The 25,589-nt window shown below is 45.6% G+C and overlaps 1 protein-coding gene across 1 annotated transcript; it reads left to right on the top strand.

Annotated features, from left to right (window-relative positions):
• The first annotated feature begins 3,125 nt into the window (after positions 1-3,125).
• LOC100191372 (uncharacterized) lies at positions 3,126-4,649 on the top strand. Its single transcript, NM_001136806.2, has one exon. The coding sequence runs from the start codon at positions 3,138-3,140 to the stop codon at positions 4,455-4,457; it is 1,320 nt and encodes a 439-aa protein (NP_001130278.2). The 5' UTR covers positions 3,126-3,137; the 3' UTR covers positions 4,458-4,649.
• Positions 4,650-25,589: the final 20,940 nt, after the last annotated feature.

Consider the following 25,589-nt stretch of genomic DNA (forward strand, 5'->3'; position numbering starts at 1 on the left):
TCATCCTACCATTTGAAGTGTGTGGGAGTTTAGAAACATACCAAAAGGATTTGGTGCTCCATTTTAGTGCTCTCCACTTGCATAGTGATACACATGGTGATCAACGTTGGTGCTTTGCAAAGTGCGTACACTAGTTAGACCATTGCTTATGTGCTTACTCTTGATTTAGGCCTAGTGTTTAGTGAGGTTTTATTACATCTTACCGTTGGTTCTTGCATGCACTATTGTTGTACTCAAAGGTACTTTTAGTGTTGCAAGACCACACCAACCATGTTTGTGGTGTGGCCAGGAACGAGGCATGTAGTGGTTTGATTGAAAGCTCGTTAGTGAAGACGACATGAAGAGGTCCAAGAGAGGTCATCTTATAGACCCACTTGCGCATGGGGAACGCCTAAGGGCTATCTGTGGAGTTACTCGACTAGGAGCTTAGCCATTATGTGGGCATCCTTGCAAGGGCTCCGTTGAGCACTTGATTTTAACTGCCTAAAGGAATTAAAGGTCAAGGAAACATAGTTAGGGAATGGAAACCTTCTCCCTTAAATCACACTGAAGGATAATTTAAGGGAGAAGATATGAAATAAGGGGAAGTGTACAATGACAAACAAGGAAAAGTAAAAACAAGGAATGAAGCACATTACTCTTCCTTTCATACTTTAGCATTCATCATTTCTTTCTTTTCTACTTGTTACATGATTACAAACATACCTTCGGCTTTTTACAAATGATGACTCGAAGGTATTTGAGTTAGCCGAAGCTTTTTATCCCCTCTTCCAGAAAAGGTCCCCGTATACATGGCATTGTTCCTCTATTTATAGGGGAGACATATAACTTCATGTGGAATTATGTATATGCCCTCGAGGTTTACAAATATGGTTCACAAATATCATAAGGGTGACATCGTCTTTTCCTTGCATCACTTTTGTGAGAACTTCGGCTTTGCCATGCTTTGTATTCTATCCATCCGCTCCTTGCCAGTTATATTCTGAAGCATCCTTTCGTGCCTCTGACTGATCCATTCGAAGGTACTCTAGGCAAGGATACTTGTAATATTTAGAAACATACCAGAAAACAACCATTATCTTGGTGTTTCGAGGACCTTCCTAGGATGAAGGCCCCAATAGGCTCCAACAAGGACTACAGGAAAGCGTGAGCTTCACGATACCTCAATAAAAATACATGAGCCTTTGATGGGAGTTTGCATCTCTATCTCAATTAAACTTCTACACTTTATTTATTGCTTACCGAGATTGTGTTCTTAGCTTCTTAGTTTAGATTGCTAGGCTTCTAATACGACTGGATCTTAGGTTGCATAACTCCTATGTGGTAGAGATAGCAACACACCTAGGAAAACCATAGTTACACATCTAGATAGGTTGCCTTGTTGCGTAGGTTTTGATTAGGTAAAACTTAGAGACCTTAGTTTTAGAAGTGGATTTTTAAGTTGCCTAATGCACCCCTCGTAGTTGTCACTATCCCTACATGCAACATGCAATGGCATGCACATGGAGTGTGTGAAAGTGCAATGCATTGAGGAATCCTCCATTGTGTATTCCCCACATGTGAACGCCTCACAAGATTGCATCATAGAACTATAACCTCCTTCATTGAGAACCTTGTTGGCCTTGTTACGACACTTCACATCCATCTAAGAAAATAATGCATCCTAATTTGTATCCCATTCATGAAAAGTTTGGCGAGTTTCCTAAGAATGAGCTTGGAGTCAAGAGGCATCATGTTGTGTTGATGAGAAAGCTAAGGATTTATATCTTTCATATCATTTTGTAGCAACATGACCACACGACTATGATTCGATACAATCTAAATGATGGATTGTTTGAATATATCAAACATGTGATCGAAGAACTATACTAGAGATACATCTAAAAGGTAGTTACAAGGAGAATCTTAAGAAGTAAGATGAATAGTAGTAGGAAGATTCGATGAGGATGAGCCAAGGAAGGACAAGGCTTTTTTGGTTCTGCATAGTTGATACCTCTTCCTTTTGTATATTGTTGCCCATTCATACTGGGTCTTAGAGGAATTTTCACATCACCGAGGCCCATGGCCCAAGGAGTTAGCAGCCCAACATATCCCTAAGAGACCTTTACAACCAAACATATCCCTAACAATAATTTATGGTGCCGGCGCAAACATATCCCTAGTAGACCTTTAATTTGTCGGCACTATGACAGTTGTATACATGACGTATGTGCTAACCACAAAGGACTATCTGGATACACCTAACTTATGACTCCTTCCATGTATGATGTTTGTGATTACCTAGAAGCATTTGTGTGATTCCAGCTAATATGCAACGTGGTTGGTGAGCTAGGAATGCATGAGACAACTGTCGTCACACCTAACGGATGTGGCAATAATCATAAAATAAGGCATGATTGCACAATTACCCTTACTTTGACATCTAATTGCATGTTTAGATATTTTTCCAACTTTATTTGTTTATTGATTTAATTTAGTTTGCATCCTCCATAGCCTCTGTTTCTTAATATGGTGATGTGAAGAGTTTCCTCTTAATCCATAGAAAATTTAAATTAAATTGGAAAAGAAGGGGGGGTAAAAGACTATAATGTCATGTATTCATTGCTAGCCTCATAAATCCTTCCCTCCTTAACAAATGCTTAGAGCATGTACAACCTATCTCTGGAGGGGTCTCTATGGGGTTAAATGAAAAAAAATATAAGAGTCAGTCGCTTAGTGAGGATTCCATCTCTATACAACTCTCTATATACGTTGTCTCTTACCTACATTTATGATAGGACTGATTTTAAAGACATCTAATTATATCACCTATCCTTTTAGGTGTCTCTTGTGCATGGAAAACCGTAGATTTTCTTATGCTTGAAAAACCGATCCAGAGGCTATGAGTTTTACACGCCCTTACCCTTGATACCCTTAAATTTATGGAATCTATTAACTTATTGGCTTTGGTAAAAGGATACAATTGTGTAAACCGTTTGTGGGGGCTATGTGTAAAAAGTGCCAAGTCGAAATATAGGAACCTAAGTGCTATAAAAAATTAAAATAGGGACAAAAATGCAATTTGGCATACCCTCCGGCGGAAATAAAAAGGAACCAGCGGGCGCCGATCAACCAACAAAGAAAGTCGCGGCGGAGCAATGTGCTGCAACGCGAAGGTCTCGCCACTGCCGGTTGAGATGGACACCTCCGCCTCCAAAGTGCTCACCAACGACGATCTCCTTCACGACATCCTTCTCCGCCTAGGATGCCCGAGCTGCCTCGTCAGTGCCGCGCTCACCAGCAAGTGCTGGCTGCGTGGCGCCTCCGATCAGGTCTTCGCGCGCGACTTCTGCGCGGACCACCAGCCGCGCCTACTTGGGATCTACGTCTCCAGCGGCGGCATCTCTGGGTCGGAGTTCATCCCATTCAGGCAACCTGCTGGTGGCTCTAGGCCGGAGGTGAGTACTGTCCTCAACCATGCCGATTTCGGTTTGGGCGACCTGCCGGCGCCGAGCGTTTGGGACTGCCGGAACGGCATGGTCCTCTTCCAGTTCGGTGGCGAGACCTTTAACCCCGCTGGTCTCGCTGCGCGTTCCCCGCTGCTGTATCCTAACATGCACGAGAGCGTGGTGCTCCCGCCGTCGCCGCAGCCGTCCTACTTCCCGGAGTACCCTCACGCGATGCTCCTCCCTACCGACAAAGGCGACGACGCCTTGTGCTACCGCGTCGACGTCCGCATCTGGGAGTCGCACAACAAGGCCGCGGCACTGGTGTGGGTCCTGCGGTCCGGCTCCTGGCACATCCGCTGCATAGCCGCGGGTGTTCTCGCCAAGTCGCCGGCCCAGATCCTGCCGACTACCGTGCTCGACGGCGGCAAGATCTACATGGCGACCCAGGCGGGGTACATCCTGGGACTGGACCTCGCCACGGCGAGATTCTTCATCGTCGATCTCCCTCGGGGTGTGGAGCTTGACCAGTACCCAGGCAACCTTGTCCACTGCCGCGGGGACGACTCTGTCCTCTACCTCTTCCATGTGGACGGGGACAACAGGCTCAACGTCTGGCTCCGCAGGATGGAAGACGACCAGAAGGGGCACGGCGGCCCTGGTGCTGCTGGCGGCAGCGCCGGCGCCACCAAGGGGTGGGTGCTCAGGGACACCATTTCCGTGCGTGAGACCTGTGGCCATCTCGTGGAGCAGGGTTGGGAGAAGGCAGGTGACGGGGACGAGGACGCTGCTGCAGTGATGATAGTGGGCGCCGGGGACAACGCCGAGTTCGTGTTCTTGGAGCTCGGTGTGACTGGCGTCGTTGCGTACATGCACGTCAAGACCAGAGAGGTGAAGCAGGTGTACCAGAGGCAGCCAGACGACGACCACTTCATCAGTGTTCGTCCGTTCATGCTCGTCAAGCCTCCTGTTTTCCCAGTACTGGAGGATGCTCATGAAGGCGAGGCCGCAGCCGCACTGCATCAGGAGTAATCATCCCAGCAGTGCCAGCAGTATCTTCTCTAGTATTTATTTACTTATATTAAACTGCATAAGGTTTGTTAAATGTTATAGATTCCAGGAGACAGAAATCGAGCGTTCGATCGGCGCGTCCTGTGATTTCTGTCATTCTGAGCTATGAACATGTTTGCTTTAATCATGTTATCGGATTCAGATGCATTAATTAATCAGTTTGGTATATCGGTTTGTATTTCATAATTCGGTCAGCACATCTCAACTTCAATGTTGCAGTTCTGTTTGTTACGAAGTTCACTACTTCAGTACATACGCCCTAGCAAAGCACGGGCACGAACGTGCACACCGTGAGCAGACACGATGATTTAGACATAACGTCACGTACCTGCTTTGCCGAGTGCGGCAATCATTCGGTAAAACTGGAAAAACACTCGTTAAACTTTTTGCCGAGTGTAACCTTTTGCCAGTCCCATTGCAGAGAGCGCTAGGAGGCACTCAACAAAGAGCGAGCCTTTGCCGAGCGACAAAGAAGACTCTAGTGGACCCATTTGCAAGTCCCTTTGTCGAGTGCGCTGGTAGGCACTCGGGATAAGGAAGCTTCTTTGTCGAGTAACAGTGTAACGCCCTGAATTTGGGATACAAAATTTATTTTCTAATATCCATCAAATTCAGGTATTACTCTCTATTTTCCTTACTTTCCTTTTCTTTTTCCTAAATAGTGAAGAATTATTTTATTTTATATCGATTTGTAAGCCCAGTAAAGTAAAACCCTAGGGGTGCTTAGATTGTCGCATCATGCCGGAGTGCATTTATTTTCTGTTTAACGTATTGTCTTGGTGTGTATCCATTTAATTGGTAGCTCTTTCTTGTGTATAAATATGAATAGGAATAAAAAGGCCTTGCTTCCCCAATTTTCTTAGCCAGCCCAGCCCCTCACCCCCCCGGCCGGCCTGCGCGCGCGGCCTAGCTCCACCTCCTCACCGGCCCGCCAGCAGCAGCGTGCGCTTGGCGCCCGGGCCACGCCGCGCTGCTTCCCCCGGCCCATCCCACGCCACACCGCGCCCCTGCCCACGGCCCACCCCAGCACGCTGCACGCTCGTGGCCCAGCCGGCTGCGTCATGCGCCCCGCAGTTTGCGCGCGTGCGAGGACGACCGTTGTGCCTGCCCTAGCGTCGCCGGGCCCACCGGCCAGCCTAAGCCACTGTTTGTTGGGGGTATGCTTCGTAGCCGAAGATCCCAAAGAAAGAAAACACCTTCGGCAGATCCTCTCAAGAGCAGCGCCGAAGCTGTCGCCTATAAAGCTTCGGCACAGTGACACGCCTCAAGACGAAGGGGTGAACCGACTTAAAGATCAAATGACCTAAAAACCCCATGATGTCCTGTGTCATTATTGTAGTCGATTGTAAAGGGCGTAAATGTAATTATACACAGGCTGCGCCCTGTGCCTATAAATAGGTGAACAGTACCCCTGTACTGTTCACGCAATCTTGTAATCGCTGACGCATTACGCTGGAATTATTGCTTTCTGCCAAGGCGAAGCATTTGAGAACAAGTCCCCAACATTGGCGCCCACCTCCGGTGAACTCACTTCCATTTTTTGAGTTGATGGCTTCGTTCAACAACCAAGCTGGAGCTGCTTCGGCTACGAAGCTGGTACTCCCGATAATAGGTGGTTCATGCTTAGAGCCGGCCAACAAGAAGCAGAAGAAGGAGGCACAGAGAAGGGTACAACATGTCGGGGTGCAGGGACCCTTCATCAAGTCGAGATGGTCTCACATCTCAATTACCTTCTCCCAAGAGGACCTTCAGCTCAAGGATTACCCTCACAATGATGCTATGGTTATCTCTTGTGTCATCAAAGGATTTCTGGTCCACAATGTTCTAGTTGATATAGGCAGTGCAGCGGATATTATATTTGCTAAGGCCTTCAGACAGATGCAAGAGCCAGAGGATAAGATTCATGATGATACACACCCTCTTTGCGGCTTCGGAGGAAGGCAGATTGTAGCGCTCGGCAAGATCACGATGTTAGTGACCTTCGGATTTGTCAACAATACAAGGACTGAGCAAGTTGTGTTTGATATTGTCGACATGGAGTACCCCTACAATGCAATCATTGGTCGGGGGACACTTAATGCTTTTGAAGCAATTCTCCATCCAGCATATCTATGCATGAAGATACTTTCGGATCAAGGGCCTATTGCTATTCATGGAAGTCAGGAAGCTTCCAGAAAGGCTGAAGGAAACTGGACAGATTCAAAAGCAATTCATAATATAGATGGAGCCAAAGTTTGTGAGCAGTACAAGTACAGAAGGGAGAAGGCTGCTTCGGCCGATCAGCCGAAGCCCATGCTCTTATGTGAAGATATAGCAGAGCAGAAGGTGTTGCTAGGATCTCAGTTGTCTGAGGAACAGGAGAAAACCCTAACAAGGTTTCTGTTCAACAATAAAGATGTCTTTGCATGGTCAGCCAACGATCTCTGTGGTGTCAACAGGGATGTCATTGAACACTCGCTCAATGTCGATCCATCCTTTAGACCCAGAAAGTAGAGGCTTCGGAAAATGTCTGATGACAAAGCCGAAGGTGCTCGGAATGAAGTGAAAAGACTTCTTACTGCTGGAGTCATCAGAGAAGTAAAATACCCAGAATGGCTAGCCAACACTGTTATGGTGAAGAAGGCCAATGGTAAATGGAGAATGTGTATTGATTTTACTGATCTCAACAAGGCTTGTCCGAAGGATGAGTTCCCATTACCAAGAATAGATTCTCTAGTAGATGCAGCAGCTTCGTCAGAACTCATGAGTCTACTAGATTGTGATTCAGGCTACCATCAAATCTGGATGAAAAAGGAAGATGAGCCAAAAACCAGCTTCATAACCCCTAGCGACACATATTGTTATCTTCGGATGCCTGAGGGGCTCAAGAACGCTGGAGGAAGCTTCAGTAGAATGACAACGAAAGTCCTTCACTCTCAGATAGGCAGAAATGTGCTAACATATGTTGATGTTATCATAGTAAAAAGCACGAAGCAGGAAAATCACATTGCTGATCTGGAGGAAACATTTGCTAATTTTAGGCAAGCTGGCCTGAAGTTGAATCCAGAAAAATGTGTCTTCGGAGTAAAAAAGGGAAAATTCCTTGGTTGTCTAGTTTCAACAAAAGGGATCGAAGCTAATCCAAATAAAATTGAAGCTATCCTTCGGATGGAGCCGCCAAGCACAAAGAAGGGGGCTCAACGGCTGACAGGAAGACTGGCATCTTTGAATCGATTCATATCTAGATCAGCAGAGAGAAATTTACCATTCTTTGAAGTGCTGAAGTCGGCCGAAGTCTTTCAATGGGGATCAGCTCAGCAGAAAGCCTTCGAAGAGCTGAAGCAGTACCTGATAGACCTAACGACGCTAACTCCACCCACGCCAGGGGTTCCTCTGCTATTGTATGTGGCAGCTTCGCACTCTGCAGTAAGCGCGGGGCTTGTACAGGAGAAGCTTGAAGGACAAAATAAAAAGCAAGTCCCAGTATATTTTGTCTCTGAAGTGTTGAGCTTATCAAAGAAAAATTACACAGAGTTGGAGAAAGTGTTGTATGCTGTGTTAATGGCTTCCAGGAAGCTTCGGCATTATTTTTAGGCTTACCACATAATTGTTCCCTCGTCACAGCCTTTGAAGGATATTATGAAGAACAGAGAAGCTACTAGAAGGGTTGGAAAGTGGGCCGCGGAGCTCAATGAATTCACCATTGACTATGTGCATAGATCTTCAATTCAATCTCAGGCGCTAGCAGACTTCATAACTGATTGGATGCCAGGGGCTCACGAGGAAGGGACAAGCAAAGATGCCGAAGCTTGGACGGTATTCTGCGATGGTTCTTGGGGAACCTTCAGTGCAGGAGCAGCTGCGGTGCTAGTCTCACCTTCGAATGTCAAAACATGTTTCGCAGTCAAACTGGATTTCAGTTGCACAAATAATATTGTTGAGTACGAAGCACTTTTATTAGGGCTTCGAAAACTAAGGGCAATGGGAATAAGAAGGGCTGTCTTAAAGACTGATTCTCAAGTCATAGCTGGCCATGTGGATAAAAGCAGTAGGGCACGAGATTCGAAGCTTGAAAAATATCTGGATGCAGTCCGAAGGTTGGAAGCTTCCTTCGAAGGGTTTCCTGTCAAAAGTATTCCAAGAGCTGAAAATGAGCATGCGGATTTGTTAGCCAAATCAGCGGCTCAGGGGCTCCCTTTACCCTCCGAAGTATTTTTTGAAACAATAAAAGCACCTTCGGTTGAGCTTATGGAAAGAGCAGTGCTCACTATTTCTTCAGTGCACAGTGAAGATTGGAGAACTGAAATAATATCTTTCCTTCAAGGAAGTTGTCTTTCAAGTGATGAAGCTTATAACAAAAGAATGGAGGCAAGAACAAGACCATATGTCATGATAGAAGGGGAATTGTATAAACATGGAGTTTGTTCACCACTCCTCAAATGTTTATCAAGGACCAAAGGTATCGAATTGATGAAGGAGATACACGCAGGTCTGTGTGGATCTCACATCGGATCTAGGCCCTTGCTGGGAAAAACTTTTCGTCAAGGATTTTATTGGCCGAAGGCAGCTTCGGATGCAGCACAGTTAGTTCAAAAATGTGAAGGCTGTCAAAAATGTGCAAGAGATCAGAAACAACCTTCATCTCTAACTCAGTTAATACAGCCCACTTGGACGTTGCAAAGGTGGGGCCTCGATTTGCTAGGCCCACTTCCACCAACTCAAGGAAATTTAAAATATGTTGTGGTGGCAGTAGAATATTTTTCCAAGTGGATTGAGGCGAAGCCTTTAGCCACAATAACTTCGGTCACTGTCCAGAATTTTTTCTGGCAAAATATTGTTTGTCGCTTCGGAGTGCCGAAGGCTATTACTGTGGACAATGGAACACAGTTCGATGCTGAGGCTTTCAAAGAGTTTTGTGGACCAATTGGCATGAAGATTCATTTTGCATCGGTCAGACATCTGGAGTCAAATGGACTTGTTGAAAGAGCTAATGGCATTATAATGACGGGAATAATGAAGTTAATCTTCAATCAGCCCAGAGGAAAGTGGCCAGATGAATTGATCAAAGTGGTGTAGAGCCACAACACAACAATATCAAGGTCAACAGGCTTTACACCATTCAAATTATTGTTTGGTGATGAAGCAATAACCCCAGAAGAAGCTAAAGCAGGATCAATAAGAACAGTGGCTTCAGCAGAGGACGAAGCTGATTATTCTGTGGCAAAAGATGCTATAGAGGGAATTAGGCTTCAGGCTATGGAGAACATCAATAAATATCAAGCCGAAACAATAAAATGGCGTGACAGAAAAGTTCGGTTAAAAAATATCAAGCCAGGGCACTTGGTACTTCGGAGAGTTGCCAACCCAGATACAGTAGGCAAGCTACAGTTGAAGTGGGAAGGACCTTTTCTGGTAGTATCTTCGTCAAGACCCGGTTCATACAGATTAAAGGATATGGACTGCAACGACATTCCTAGATCTTGGAATGCGGATGAGCTTCGGCGATATTATGTATAGCTTGATGTAATCTTTTTATTTTTCCTATGGTACCCTTTTCCTTTCTAAAGGGGGATAAAGGTTTTTAATGGGGCCATAGCATGTAATTTCTCTTTTTTATTCAGCTCTACAAGAGCAATATCCCCCAAAAATATAAATGTAAAAGCTGAGCATGCACCATCGAGTGCAAAGAGAAAAGAAAAAACAGGGAGAAGCTCGAAAGACGTCCCTAAGGGGATGCAGAGCACGACGAAGCTACAAAAAAACCGTTCCTAAGGAGCGCAGTGTAAGTTTTCTGCTTAAAAGTCGTTCCTAAGAGAATGCAGAGCTTACAGCGAAAAGTCAACGCTGATTCCGCCGAAATATAAGGCGAAGCGCGAAAAGTCAACACGATACCGCCGAAATAGAAGGCAAAGAAGTTCAAAAGACGTTCCTAAGGGAATGCAGAACTTACAGCGAAAAGTCAACGCTGATACACCGAAAAATAAACGGTGAAGCCGAAAAATAAACGGCAAAGAGACTTTGATTATTCCTAAGGGAATGAAGGCTATGGTTGTGGCTTCGTATGCGTGTGTTTGGATATTCATTTGCACGGTACATTACATCATACATTTGCATTCATAAACATTCATTTAGACATACATAGGATCATCATCATCATAACACAGCCAGTTGCTCCGGCTCTAAAGTTAAGGCTTCAGAAAAAAGAAAAAGAAGCAGTTTTATGCTTCACTGTGTACGAAAAGAAGGGAAGGTGTTTTTCGCCTTCAGCTCAAAAATGCTAAGTTCGTTCACACCGAAGCACTTTATACATTGACGGAAAGGTAAGAATATATTACAAGGTATGGACAAGGTTCAAAGTAAAATTTAATTACATTATTCTTCACAAAGGTTATTACAAGAGTCCTTAGAGTTTTTTCTACAGTTATCTACTCAAGCTTCATTAGTATCCATTGAGCTTCGGCCTCAGCTTCATCATCCGTTGAGCTTCGGCTTCGTCTTCTTACTCTTTAGCTTCGTCGGCTTCGTCATCCTGTATATATTAAAGTATTATAAGGAAGATTCAAGTTTGAAGGAAGAGGTAAGCACAAGGTATGATTTTGTTACCGGTTTAAGATGACTCCGAGCTTCATCACCAGCTATGCTTCGTCCACCCTTTGTCCATACCAGTTTTATAAATCTATTTGCTATGCTTCGGGCAAGGTTGGGAATATTCTCTAGATCTGCTGGTGATAAACTGAAATTGGGTCTATTAACAACCTTCCCATGTTCGCAGCTAGATTTCAGGAAGGCGACAGCTGTGCCCCGAGAAGCTACCAGGGCACAAAAGTCACCATGTCTAGCTATAACTTCATCAAGGTCATTAATTTCACCTTTGATATGTTCGAAGGCCCCTGGCAGGTCTTCAGTCGAAGGATTAAATTTCTCGCTGCTGGCTCCAACCGAATAAAAGACCAATTTCAGTCGTTGTATACACCGATTACTAAACTCTAGACATTTGTTTTGAAGCCTTGTCAATGATTTTTGTAAATATGAACTTTTCTGGACCTCGGCTTCAAATTTTGCATTAAGCTTCTGTTTTTCTTGTTCGAAGCTTTCTGACTGAGAGAGAAGCTTCGTATTTAGTTCTGCTATTTTAGCTTCAACTTCTGCCAGTAAGTGTGGCGGAACTGCCCGAATTATTCCAACTTAAGTGCCCAAGTCCCGCCTTAGAGGCTAGACCACACTTAAATGGGAATAACCCGTCAATCCCTCGGATCTAGTCCGACACGGCCACTGATAGGATCAAGTACCACAATCTCACTCGAAGGCGAGTCACAGAGCAAATACAATAAAGCATAAAACCATACATGTCACAATGTTAATTTATTACATCACCATCATCATCATCGGAGTTTTTGCAAAAGTACCCATCATTGTTCGAAGTGCAGCGGAATAAAACTAACGGTCATTAAACAGAGAGATGGGGAAGCCTGTCCCATCACTCCTCATGCTCCTCCTCAGCCGAGGCAGGGTCCCACTCAACAGTCCAACCCGGTGGCAAGGTGGACGGCCAAGTTATCCCAGCAACCATTTCCTCCAGAGAACCTGTAAAAATTATGCCACAAGCAAGGCTGAGTATACTAATACTCAGCTAGACTTACCCGGTGTGAGGAGTCTACTCCTCTACCTCTAGACATGCAGCTGTTTGGCTGTGGGGTTTGGTTGCCAAAAGCACTAGCTGAGTTACTAATTCAAGATTTTAATTTAGTCAAAGTTAAGTGTGACTCTCTTAAGGCTAAAAGTGGACTATCTACTCATACATGGTAGCAAGCATTGTTAACAATCAACATCTTATCTCAACTCATCAGCCTTCCACTTATTACTCAATGCAGTACAATGGATCAAGCAGTCTCATTAGCTGCGATAAGCAGACGATTCGAATCGAGTTTTTATCCTTGCAAGGTAAACCTAAACACACGACATGCAGGGGCACTCCGTCCCCACACATATCAACCGTCCCCATCGATTCCCCGTCAGCAGATCAGGGCTCACCGCCTTGGCGTACAATGCCTCACTGACCCCGACTGGCCATCGTGCAGTGACCGCACTTGTACCCACCATAACCGGAATGGGAGACCTCGTCTCAGGTCGCGTGAGGGGTAAAGTCCACTGCCAGGTTCAATCAGGTACTAGGCTTACCGATTTACCATATTTCTCGGCATGTGCTTAGTACATTCAAACGCTTGACAAGGTATCCGCACGTTAATCCTTATTCCATTTTCCATCTCGTAAACAACCAATCCCCATGGATTGTTGTCCACCACTAGTATCATGATAGTGTGAAAGTGTGTACAATCAATTTCCTGATCTCGCGCGAGTGCTAGAAAAATCACTCGTCTTCTACCGAGATCCTAATTAAATAAAGCAACTACTCGACCTGTCATACTAGTATTCATTTCAAGAGGATTCCTGAGATCATGCAACTAGGGTTTCAAACAATTCCTACACCTAAGTGCACAATCAATCCTACAATCATTAAGTGAAGTAAAATAGTATAAATAACAGGTTATGCATAAAACCGGGGCTTGCCTTCCAAAGCAGTGGCAGGCAGGTCCTCTGGTGCAGGCTCGGGTGCTGGATCTGGGGCTACCTCCTGAGCAGCTCCTTGCTCCGGCACGAGGATGTACTCTCCGTCAGCAAGATTACAGTCTATCGAAATGCAATGAACATGTATGTCATGATTATGCAAGATTTAAGAACATTAAGCTAAAGAAACTAAGTTAAGAAGTAACTTAGGGTTTTCTTAGTCATGCGGGGCTTCTAGTGGTATATATATAGATACATAGACTTATGACCCTTTAAACTTAGGTTTTCTTTTAGGATAACATAGTGGTTTGGTATTGCCTTGATATATTTTAGTGGACAGATTACAAGTTTTTGGGACAACATTTATTCACCTCTTTCATTTTTCTTTCCTTAATTTCCATTTAGGGCTTTTTAGTGTAGGTTTGAACTACCACAGGGTTTTAATAATTTCCAAAAATTCTGTAAAAATTACAGTGGGTTGTCACTGGCTATTCTAGCTTGTTTTAAGAATTTGAGGCTTAAAGTATAAAAGTTAGGCTTTAAACAAAAATAACAAAAGTTAGGCAAAATGGGCCACTTCACACTACACCTCTTAGTTAGGGGTAGGTTCTGTCCTAAAGGTTATTTTTGTTGGCATCCTCTGGTAATAATAGGCCTCTGTGCTAAAAATCACAGAAAACTAAGGGGCGGTTATTTAGTTATGATTTTCTTAAGTTTAATGTCAACAAGGCACTTTCTACTACATTATTATTTGAAAAATGTCAAACAGCAGATTTCATATTTTTCTTAAGTTTTCTTTAATAAAACAATAGTTATCCCAAGGGTGGGGGTGTTTTTACCTTGGGGTTATTTTTGTAGAGTTTTTCTAAGTTTCACTTGTTTTATTAAAACAACAGGGATCTTACTTATTTTACACTAAAACAGGGTATGATATATTTTTCCAGTGAACTATATTGAATAAGTAACCTAACAAAAATAGAGGTACTCTCTGGTTCATTAATTAAATTACATTTTCTATTTTCCTTATCCTTAAGCATATTATAGAATAAGGGGTAAAACTAACTTAAATGGGGTGGACAGAGAGGTTCAACATTTTTAAACAGGTTAGTAGGTAAGTATAAACTTCCTCAAATTTTCCTACCCCTAGTCAAATAGCCTAACTATTTTTCTTACTATTATTTAGCTTTTGGCCAAAACTAACATTAATTCAGAACTTTTAAGTTTTCCACAGTACCAAGGGGTTTTATATTTTTCTTAAATAGGTTACATTAATTGGAGTCTGACAAAATTTGTTTGACCAAATTTGGATGAACTAATCATAAGTTATGAATTTTTAAAGCCTCTGTTCAATTTAAAATAGAATTTTAAAAGAGTTTCCTGGAAAAACAGTTTACACTGAGGTCCCTGGGTTTAAACTAAATCCTCCTTCACAAATCTACCCCCACGCCACTATTCCCCTGTGTCTCTGACATTTCACAAAACCCCCTGACCTTCCTTCCCTCTCACCCGCAGTCCTTCCCCTCACTGAAACAGTAACCGCGGGAAAGAAAAGGGCGGCGCGGCTTACCGGCGGCGAGGGAGGTCCGGCGAAGGGTGGGGTTGGCTCGGGGAGACTCTGGCGGTCACGTCGAGGTACGGCTCGACGTCGGAGATGGCCGGAATCGCCCGGTCCACGCGTGCAGGCGGGTGTCCTCGTCGGTGGCGAGTATACCGGCCAAACCACGGCGAACTGGTTCAATCCGAGGGCACGGTGAGCTTCACGGGGTCACGCAGCGACTGTGTGCACAAGGAATCGAAGAATGGTGGAGTGGTTTACCCGGTCCACGTACTCCGGCGGGGTCGAGAGCTCCGACGAGCGTGGACTGGCTTCTCCGGCGATGTAAACTCCGATTCCTTGCTTGGGGAGCCTCACGGAGGTGTGCACAGGCTTTTCCGAGGGCTGGACGGGGTTGGGGATGGCTCTACTGGCCGGTCTACGGTGGCAGAGGGGTTGGGCGGCCGCGGACTCGCTGCGCACGGGCAAACGGCGACGAGCTAACTCCGGTGAGGTGTGGAGGGTGCGCGGAAGGGTGTAGTCGAAGCCTGGGAGGGCTTTATAAGCTCGGGCGCGGGCCACGGCGTGGGTTTGGCTCAGGCGCGGCGCGGGGCATGCGGGGACGCGCGCGAGCGTGCTCTGGCGCGGGCAGAAGGCGTCGAACACGTGGAGGTGAGTTTCTTCCAGTGTTCAAACGTCTCCAGAGATCGCAAACGTGCGAATCTCGCCATGAATCCGGCGCAGACCTCCTCCTGGCACCTAGGGCTATCTCACATGTGTGAGTTCCAAGGGATGATACGCCCTAGATCGGGAGATAGACGGGCGCCAAATCTGGCTTGTCTCACTGCCCACTCAGCGACAAAACTGATGTCAAGTGCTGTCAAATGTCTGAGTCTCGGTCTCAAATTTTTCCAGGGGGTGCCTTAAGTGGTATAGCACATTTTTGGTATAGAACCCAAGTGGTTTTGGCGCCATCTTCACAGTGAACACGGCTGGTCTTTGAATTAGGGCTAAAATGTGACTTAGAGGGAAATAGAGAGCTCTAGCTCTCTCTCCACTTGGAGATTTGAATTGGGGTTTCTCCAGGGGTCTTTTTGCAATATTTCCCTCCCTTAATTGATGGTTATAATGTTGCTTAGGGTTTGGGTAAAAGTTACACATGCTTTGCCCACTTGTTCACTCTCTTTTCCCCCTTACTTAGGGTTTTGGAAGGTAGGGCTTTGGAGAGGTCTAGGGTTCCTCTCCCTTCTTATCCAAGATAGTAAGTGTGCAAGGATTAGAGTAAAGCTTCTTATGCCATTGGCAACTTGATTAGCACATGATCTCCAAAGTTCTCATGTGGGGCCCTAAGTCTTTATCCCTTGTGGACACAGCTTCTAGTGCCAAAGTGGGTATTAGCCAGGGTAACACCTGGGGTGTTACAGCCCTCCCCCCTTAAAGGAATCTCGTCCCGAGATTTAGGTAGAGTCCCTTGGAGGGGTGTTTGAAGGTGTGCTGGTGTTGTTTTTCCTTTACACTTAAGTTTCTCTTGTTAACTGCTCTTCGAATGTCATCCTCTTTGCAACTTCAGAAGGAAGCCCTTCTTAAGTTAAATCCACAACTTAGACTATCCTTGTTATCTAAGTTTTTCTTATAATTGAATTCAAAGGGCAGGTGGGGGTGGGGTTCGGGGTTACGTACCGACTCCTTTGGGTAGAAAGTCGGGGAAGCGAGAGCGTAGAAAATCCTCAGTCTCCCATGTAGCTTCTTCTACTGAATGGTGACTCCACTGAACCTTGTACATTCTGATCGATCTTGCCCGAGTTGATCTCTCCTTTTGATCTAATACCTTGACGGGGTACTCTTGGTAGGACAAGTCTGGTTCTATCTCGATGTCTGGTTCCGGTAGCACTTCAGTGGGTAGACGAACGCATTTCCGCAGCTGAGATACATGGGACACATTATGAACCGCTGACATGTGAGGTGGCAATTCCACTTGATAGGCCACGGGTCCACAACTTGCCTTGATCTCATAGGGTCCAATGTAGCGAGGAGCTAACTTGCCCTTGATTCTGAATCTCTGGACACCCTTGGTGGGTGATACCTTAAGATAGACATGATCTCCCACCTCAAATTGTAGGGGCTTACGCCTCTTATCATGATAGCTCCTTTGCCTGGCCTGAGCAGCTTCCAAGTTCTTGGTAATAACCCTGACCTTTGCTTCTGCCTCGAGTACTAAATCTGGCCCAAAAATTTCCCTTTCTCCTGCTTGAGACCAATTTAGTGGGGTCCTACACCTTCTCCCATACAATGCCTCAAAAGGTGCCATCTTCAAACTGGACTGATAGCTGTCATTGTAAGAAAACTCCGCCAAAGACAGACACTTGTCCCAATCCTTTCCATAATGTAGTGCACATGCCCGCAACATGTCTTCCAAAATTTGATTCACCCTTTCTGTCTGGCCATCTGTTTGTGGGTGATATGCTGAGCTTCGGATTACTTGGGTCCCAAGTGATTCTTGCAGCTTTTCCCAGAAGCGTGCCACAAACAGTGCTCCTCTGTCAGATATAATGGTCTTTGGAATACCATGCAGTCTTACTATCTGATCAACATAAATTTCCGCATACTTCTCTGTCTTGTGGGTGGTGTGCACTGGCAAGAAATGAGCAGTCTTGGTCAATCTGTCCATGATAACCCAAATAGAATCATGGTGCCTGGAGGTGTTGGGTAATCCCACTATGAAGTCCATGCAAATGTCCTCCCATTTCCAAGATGGTATGGGAAGGGGTTGCAAAGGGCCTGCTGCCTTCAAGTGACTAGCCTTTATCCTCTGGCAAGTATCACACTCGGATATGTACTTGGCAATTTCCCTTTTCATTCTAGTCCACCAATATAAAGATCTGAGGTCATGGTACATCTTGTTGCTACCAGGGTGCATGGAGAATTTTGAAAGGTGAGCTTCATCTAGTATCTTCTTTCTAAGCTCAGGGTCCTTGGGAACAACCAATCGATCTCCAAACCATAGAATTCCCTTGCTATCCTGTCGGAAACACTTGTATTTTTCTGCCTTTTGCTTGATCATATCTTTGACGACCTGAACACCCTTATCCTCAACCTGTGCCCTTACTATCTGCTCTTGCAATGTGGGCTCCACCGAAATATAGCTTAGGTTACCTGAAGAAACAACTTCCAGGTTCAGCTTGCACAACTCATCACACAGGGTGGTCACTCCCACATCCATGTTCATACAATTGCACTGGGCCTTTCTACTCAAGGCATCTGCCACAACATTGGCCTTCCCTGGGTGGTAATGCACTTCCAAATCGTAGTCCTTGAACAATTATAACCATCTCCTTTGCCTCATGTTCAGGTCTGCCTGAGTGAAGATGTATTTGAGACTCTTGTGATCAGTGTAGATGTTACAGTGGGCTCCCATCAAGTAGTGTCTCCATATCTTTAGAGCATGGACTACAGCTGCCAATTCTAAATCATGTGTAGGGTAGTTCTGCTCATGGGGCCTGAGTGCCCGGGAAGCATAAGCAATCACTCTGTTCTCTTGCATCAAAACACATCCCAATCCAGTACCAGAAGCATCACAATAAACTTCAAATGGCTTGGTGTTATCAGGTTGGGCCAGCACTGGGGCTGTTGTTAGATGCTGCCTCAAGGTATGAAAGGCATCCTCACACTTTTGGCTCCACTCAAACTTGACTCCCTTCTTCAACAGTTCAGTCATTGGTTTGGCAATTCTGGAGAAATCCGGAATAAATCGTCGATAATACCCTACCAATCCCAGAAAACTCCGAATCTGCTTCACTGTAGTCGGGGGTTTCCAATCCATGACCTCTTGTACCTTCTCAGGATCAACTGATATCCCATCCTGAGAAATCGTGTGACCCAAGAATTTAATCTCCTTCAGCCAGAACTCACATTTAGACAACTTAGCATAAAGATGATGATCGCGCAGTCGCTGAAGCACAATGTGGAGGTGCTCAGTATGTTCGTCCTCATTCTTGGAATAGACCAGAATATCATCAATGAAAACGACCACGAACTTATCCAATTCTGGCATAAACACTGCGTTCATCAGGTACATGAAATAAGCCGGGGCATTGGTCAGCCCAAAAGACATCACCAAAAACTCGTACAGTCCGTATCTGGTAGAGAAAGCTGTCTTGGGAATGTCACTGGCACGGATCTTGATCTGATGGTAACCTGAGCGAAGGTCGATCTTGGAGAATACCTTGGCTCCTACCAACTGATCAAACAGAACATCAATGCGGGGCAGTGGGTATTTGTTCTTTATAGTCACCGCATTGAGAGGACGGTAGTCAACACACATCCTCAAACTCTCGTCCTTTTTCTTCACAAATAGTGCTGGACATCCCCATGGGGAAGTGCTTGGACGAATAAACCCTTTGTCCAACAACTCTTGCAATTGTTTCTTCAATTCCGCCAATTCCGCGGGAGGCATCCTATAGGGCCTCTTGGAGATAGGAGCGGTCCCGGGTTGCAATTCGATGGCGAACTCAATATCTCGGTCAGGTGGCATCCCTGGCAATTCATTTGGGAAAACATCGGGGTAGTCACAGACTACTGGGATCTTTTCCACCGGGGATTCTAACATAACAAAGGCACAAGATCGGGTACAACCCTGGTCAGGTAAAAATAGTGTGGTCTCACCACAAGTTGGTGAGTGCACCTCAATGGCTCTGGCTGCAATATCCATAATAGCTTGGTGCCTGGTCAACCAGTCAGTTCCCAATATAATATCCACACTATCCAACCCCAGAATGAGGAGGGTGGTTTTAATTATTAGACTACCAAACTTTATGGGCACGTGTCTGTTGATTTGATAAGTGGCAACCCTGCCTCCTGGTGTTGAAATTGTAATGCCTCCATTGGTGTGGTGAAAAGGCAATTGGCACTTGGCACTAAACTTAGCACTGATAAAACTATGCGATGCACCCGAATCAAATAAAATAATCGCAGGATAATTCAAAACTGTAAAGATACCAGTCATGACGGGTGCTCCCTCTAGAATATCAGCCATGGTGGTGAAGTTCAGCCTGCCTTGCCTCACTTGCACCTTCTGCCTCTTGCCTTGGGTCTGATTAGCATTCTGCCCCTGCCTCTGCTGGTTCCTGGGGCAATTCTTGGCATAATGCCCAGTGTTGCCACATGTGAAGCATCGGTTGTCATTTGCCTGGCGGTACTGCTGCTGCTGGTTATTCCTCTGAGCTGGAAACTGGTTGCGGTTGGGTGCCTGCTGTTGCTGCTGAGGTCGGATTACCCATCGCCCTTGCTGCTGCTGGGGTCCCCTGCCTTGGGTGTCGGACACAATCCTAAAGCGCTGTGGCTGAGCTGAGGGTCCTGCCACGGGGGTCTTCCTCTTCTTCTCGGCCTGCCTAGCTGTAATGCAGTCCTCTTGGGAGATAGCCATGTTGACCAACTCATTGTAGCTGTTGGCCCTGACGGTGTTGAGACGATCCCGGAGCTTAGTGCTGAGCCCCCTTCTGAATCTGTCCCTCTTCTTCTCATCTGTATCTGCATGATATCCCGCGTACTAGCACAAGTCATTAAAGGCCTGGGCATACTGCAACACTGTCCTGTTGCCCTGAGTGAGTGCCAAGAACTCATTGAGTTTCCTGTCCATGATCCCGGCGGGTATATGGTGTCCTCTAAAAGCTGCCTTGAACTCCCTCCACTCCACCTCTCGGTCCTCTGGCTGCATAGCAAGAAAATGATCCCACCAAGTCCTTGCGGGTCCGCGAAGCTGCTGGGTGGCGAACCTGACTTTGGTGACCTCTGAGCAAGCCCCATGGAGTAGTGGGAATTTGGATTCCACCACTCGCAGCCATACATCTGCGTCAAGTGGGTCCTCCGCCCTTGTGAACAATGGAGGCTGGGTGCTGAGGAATTCCTGATAGGTGGCCGCCGCGGGGTGACGCTGGTGGTCTCCACCACCATAATGCTGGGGTGGTGGCTGACGTTGAGCCAGCTGCCTCAGGATCTCATTCTGCTGAGCCATGAGCTCCTGCAGAGTGGGAGGTGGTGGCGGCGGTGGAGGAACGTGCTCGTTCTGGCCACGACGCTGCCTCCCGGCCATCTGAAAAAAATCACATACTTACTTAACACCACAGTTCCAATTTCAAGATTTTATCACGGGGAAAAGTTAAAACAGCATGATAGACTCCGACTTCAACAAAAGGGATTTCAAGAGGCATAAATTCCTCCTTCCAAATCTAAACTGATAATAGCATCCATCAAACTAGCTCCCAAGAGAGTTTTAGCACGATTACATCAAATTGTTCCAAAATGACTCAACTCTATCTAGCCTAGTACCCCAAGGGTGCAAAAGCTAAGCTAGCTACGAGGAGTCCGACTGTCCAACTTCTAAGCCTACCCTGGACACCTAGTGAGCGAACGAAGCAACACTCGACTCGGGGGAAGGTGGTCTTCCCAAGCCAGCAGTGTCCACACTGGAGGTAGGCTCATCTCCTCCCTCAATGTCGACGTCCTCGTTGGCCTCCTGGTCCTGGATCTCCTGGTGGTGCATGTCCAGGTGCTCGTTAGCCTCAGCAAGCTGCTGCTGAGTGTTAATGAGCTGATCCTCTAAGACCTCAATGGTGTTCTCCCTGGTGCCCACCAGCTCCTCCAATTCCTGAATATCAGTGGATAGCTGCTCCACCTGCAAGTCCTTCTCCACCATTTCCTGAGATAAATCAACCACGAGCTCCTCTCTGTTATCCAGCGTGATCTTTGTTGCCTCCAGCAGTGCCATCAGATGGGACATTGCCTCACCGCGCATCACCTGCAGACGGTACAGAGCATTCATGCACCGTACTGTCAAGTGCGCAGTCTGACCTGGGTAGATGGCCCAGATGTCCTTGGCATGCTCCACCCGATCCTTCCACATTGGGTCGTCCTCCTTCTCAGCGGGGAACAAGCCAATGGGGTGGGTAGCCAGCTCCAAGGGATGGAATCCGCAGAAGGTAGTCAATCCATGCAGAGCGATTGCCTCGATCGTGTCCTCTGCTCGGTATCCGAAAGACTCGGAGTCCAAAGAGCGCCATCCTGGCTGCAGGGGATGAGGCTCCAAGGTCATCCTCACTCTACAACGAGGTACTCGGTGCTTCTCGAACTGCTGCACCGCGTACTGAGGGGGTGTCGTGTAGCCGGCCCCCTGAAGTACCTCCCACAAAATGCGGGGGAAGCCCTCTCGTGCAAGTCCGTCAGTGTGGGTCAGTGCATTTCCGTCATCGGAGGATCCGTGGGAAGTCATCTGTGTACGGTTAAACGTAAGTAAAAGAAAAAGAATTATAAAAAGAACAAGGAAAAGTAAAACTCAGCCTTTCTCTAGTTAAGTAGAAAGGCACTAGGGACCTAACTGGTTGTTATCTTATTTTTAAGTCCTTTACTCAATTTTCCATTTGCTTAATTATGAATGCATGCATGCTCGTCCTAAACGGCCTCACAACAAGATAAAAGGAATAGGGAGGAACTCCCATCCTGTAAAAGTGGCCTGTAGGGCCTAGTTACTTAGCCACCTAGCTACCCTTCTATTATCCTAAGGCTTCACGTCCTAGGTCTATCCTGCTCGCCCTACTATCTATCCAACATTGTTTCTATCAAATTTTACTGTAAAAATTGATGGTATTTACATTTTATTGATTCCTCTGTGGTGGTACAAGCTCCGATACCAGCTGTGGCGGAACTGCCCGAATTATTCCAACTTAAGTGCCCAAGTCCCGCCTTAGAGGCTAGACCACACTTAAATGGGAATAACCCGTCAATCCCTCGGATCTAGTCCGACACGGCCACTGACAGGATCAAGTACCACAATCTCACTCGAAGGCGAGTCACAGAGCAAATACAATAAAGCATAAAACCATACATGTCACAATGTTAATTTATTACATCACCATCATCATCATCGGAGTTTTTGCAAAAGTACCCATCATTGTTCGAAGTGCAGCGGAATAAAACTAACGGTCATTAAACAAAGAGATGGGGAAGCCTGTCCCATCACTCCTCATGCTCCTCCTCAGCCGAGGCAGGGTCCCACTCAACAGTCCAACCCGGTGGCAAGGTGGATGACCAAGTTATCCTAGCAACCATCTCCTCCAGAGAACCTGTAAAAATTATGCCACAAGCAAGGCTGAGTATACTAATACTCAGCTAGACTTACCCGGTGTGAGGAGTCTACTCCTCTACCTCTAGACATGCAGCTGTTTGGCTGTGGGGTTTGGTTGCCAAAAGCACTAGCTGAGTTACTAATTCAAGATTTTAATTTAGTCAAAGTTAAGTGTGACTCTCTTAAGGCTAAAAGTGGACTATCTACTCATACATGGTAGCAAGCATTGTTAACAATCAACATCTTATCTCAACTCATCAGCCTTCCACTTATTACTCAATGCAGTACAATGGATCAAGCAGTCTCATTAGCTGCGAGAAGCAGACGATTCGAATCGAGTTTTTATCCTTGCAAGGTAAACCTAAACACACGACATGCAGGGGCACTCCGTCCCCACACATATCAACCGTCCCCATCGATTCCCCGTCAGCAGATCAGGGCTCACCGCCTTGGCGTACAATGCCTCACTGACCCCGACTGGCCGTCGTGCAGTGACCGCACTTGTACCCACCATAACCGGAATGGGAGACCTCGTCTCAGGTCGCGTGAGGGGTAAAGTCCACTGCCAGGTTCAATCAGGTACTAGGCTTACCGATTTACCATATTTCTCGGCATGTGCTTAGTACATTCAAACGCTTGACACAGGTATCCGCACGTTAATCCTTATTCCATTTTCCATCTCGTAAACAACCAATCCCCATGGATTGTTGTCCACCACTAGTATCATGATAGTGTGAAAGTGTGTACAATCAATTTCCTGATCTCGCGCGAGTGCTAGAAAAATCACTCGTCTTCTACCGAGATCCTAATTAAATAAAGCAACTACTCGACCTGTCATACTAGTATTCATTTCAAGAGGATTCCTGAGATCATGCAACTAGGGTTTCAAACAATTCCTACACCTAAGTGCACAATCAATCCTACAATCATTAAGTGAAGTAAAATAGTATAAATAACAGGTTATGCATAAAACCGGGGCTTGCCTTCCAAAGCAGTGGCAGGCAGGTCCTCTGGTGCAGGCTCGGGTGCTGGATCTGGGGCTACCTCCTGAGCAGCTCCTTGCTCCGGCACGAGGATGTACTCTCCGTCAGCAAGATTACAGTCTATCGAAATGCAATGAACATGTATGTCATAATTATGCAAGATTTAAGAACATTAAGCTAAAGAAACTAAGTTAAGAAGTAACTTAGGGTTTTCTTAGTCATGCGAGGCTTCTAGTGGTATATATATATAGATACATAGACTTATGACCCTTTAAACTTAGGTTTTCTTTTAGGATAACATAGTGGTTTGGTATTGCCTTGATATATTTTAGTGGACAGATTACAAGTTTTTGGGACAACATTTATTCACCTCTTTCATTTTTCTTTCCTTAATTTCCATTTAGGGCTTTTTAGTGTAGGTTTGAACTACCACAGGGTTTTAATAATTTCAAAAAATTCTGTAAAAATTACAGTGGGTTGTCACTGGCTATTCTAGCTTGTTTTAAGAATTTGAGGCTTAAAGTATAAAAGTTAGGCTTTAAACAAAAATAACAAAAGTTAGGCAAAATGGGCCACTTCACACTACACCTCTTAGTTAGGTGTTGGTTCTGTCCTAAAGGTTATTTTTGTTGGCATCCTCTGGTAATAATAGGCCTCTGTGCTAAAAATCACAGAAAACTAAGGGGTGGTTATTTAGTTATGATTTTCTTAAGTTTAATGTCAACAAGGCACTTTCTACTACATTATTATTTGAAAAATGTCAAACAGCAGATTTCATATTTTTCTTAAGTTCTATCTAATAAAACAATAGTTATCCCAAGGGTGGGGGTGTTTTTACCTTGGGGTTATTTTTGTAGAGTTTTTCTAAGTTTCACTTATTTTATTAAAACAACAGGGATCTTACTTATTTTACACTAAAACAGGGTATGATATATTTTTCCAGTGAACTATATTGAATAAGTAACCTAACAAAAATAGAGGTACTCTCTGGTTCATTAATTAAATTACATTTTCTATTTTCCTTATCCTTAAGCATATTATAGAATAAGGGGTAAAACTAACTTAAATGGGGTGGACAGAGAGGTTCAACATTTTTAAACAGGTTAGTAGGTAAGTATAAACTTCCTCAAATTTTCCTACCCCTAGTCAAATAGCCTAACTATTTTTCTTACTATTATTTAGCTTTTGGCCAAAACTAACATTAATTCAGAACTTTTAAGTTTTCCACAGTACCAAGGGGTTTTATATTTTTCTTAAATAGGTTACATTAATTGGAGTCTGACAAAATTTGTTTGACCAAATTTGGATGAACTAATCATAAGTTATGAATTTTTAAAGCCTCTGTTCAATTTAAAATAGAATTTTAAAAGAGTTTCCTGGAAAAACAGTTTACACCGAGGTCCCTGGGTTTAAACTAAATCCTCCTTCACAAATCTACCCCCACGCCACTATTCCCCTGTGTCTCTGACATTTCACAAAACCCCCTGACCTTCCTTCCCTCTCACCCGCAGTCCTTCCCCTCACTGAAACAGTAACCGCGGGAAAGAAAAGGGCGGCGCGGCTTACCGGCGGCGAGGGAGGTCCGGCGAAGGGTGGGGTTGGCTCGGGGAGACTCTGGCGGTCACGTCGAGGTACGGCTCGACGTCGGAGATGGCCGGAATCGCCCGGTCCACGCGTGCAGGCGGGTGTCCTCGTCGTCGGCGAGTATACCGGCCAAACCACGGCGAACTGGTTCAATCCGAGGGCACGGTGAGCTTCACGGGGTCACGCAGCGACTGTGTGCACAAGGAATCGAAGAATGGTGGAGTGGTTTACCCGGTCCACGTACTCCGGCGGGGTCGAGAGCTCCGGCGAGCGTGGACTGGCTTCTCCGGCGAAGTAAACTCCGATTCCTTGCTTGGGGAGCCTCACGGAGG

Source organism: Zea mays, chromosome 5 (assembly GCF_902167145.1).
Source record: "Zea mays cultivar B73 chromosome 5, Zm-B73-REFERENCE-NAM-5.0, whole genome shotgun sequence".
NCBI classification, from domain to species: Eukaryota; Viridiplantae; Streptophyta; class Magnoliopsida; order Poales; family Poaceae; genus Zea; species Zea mays.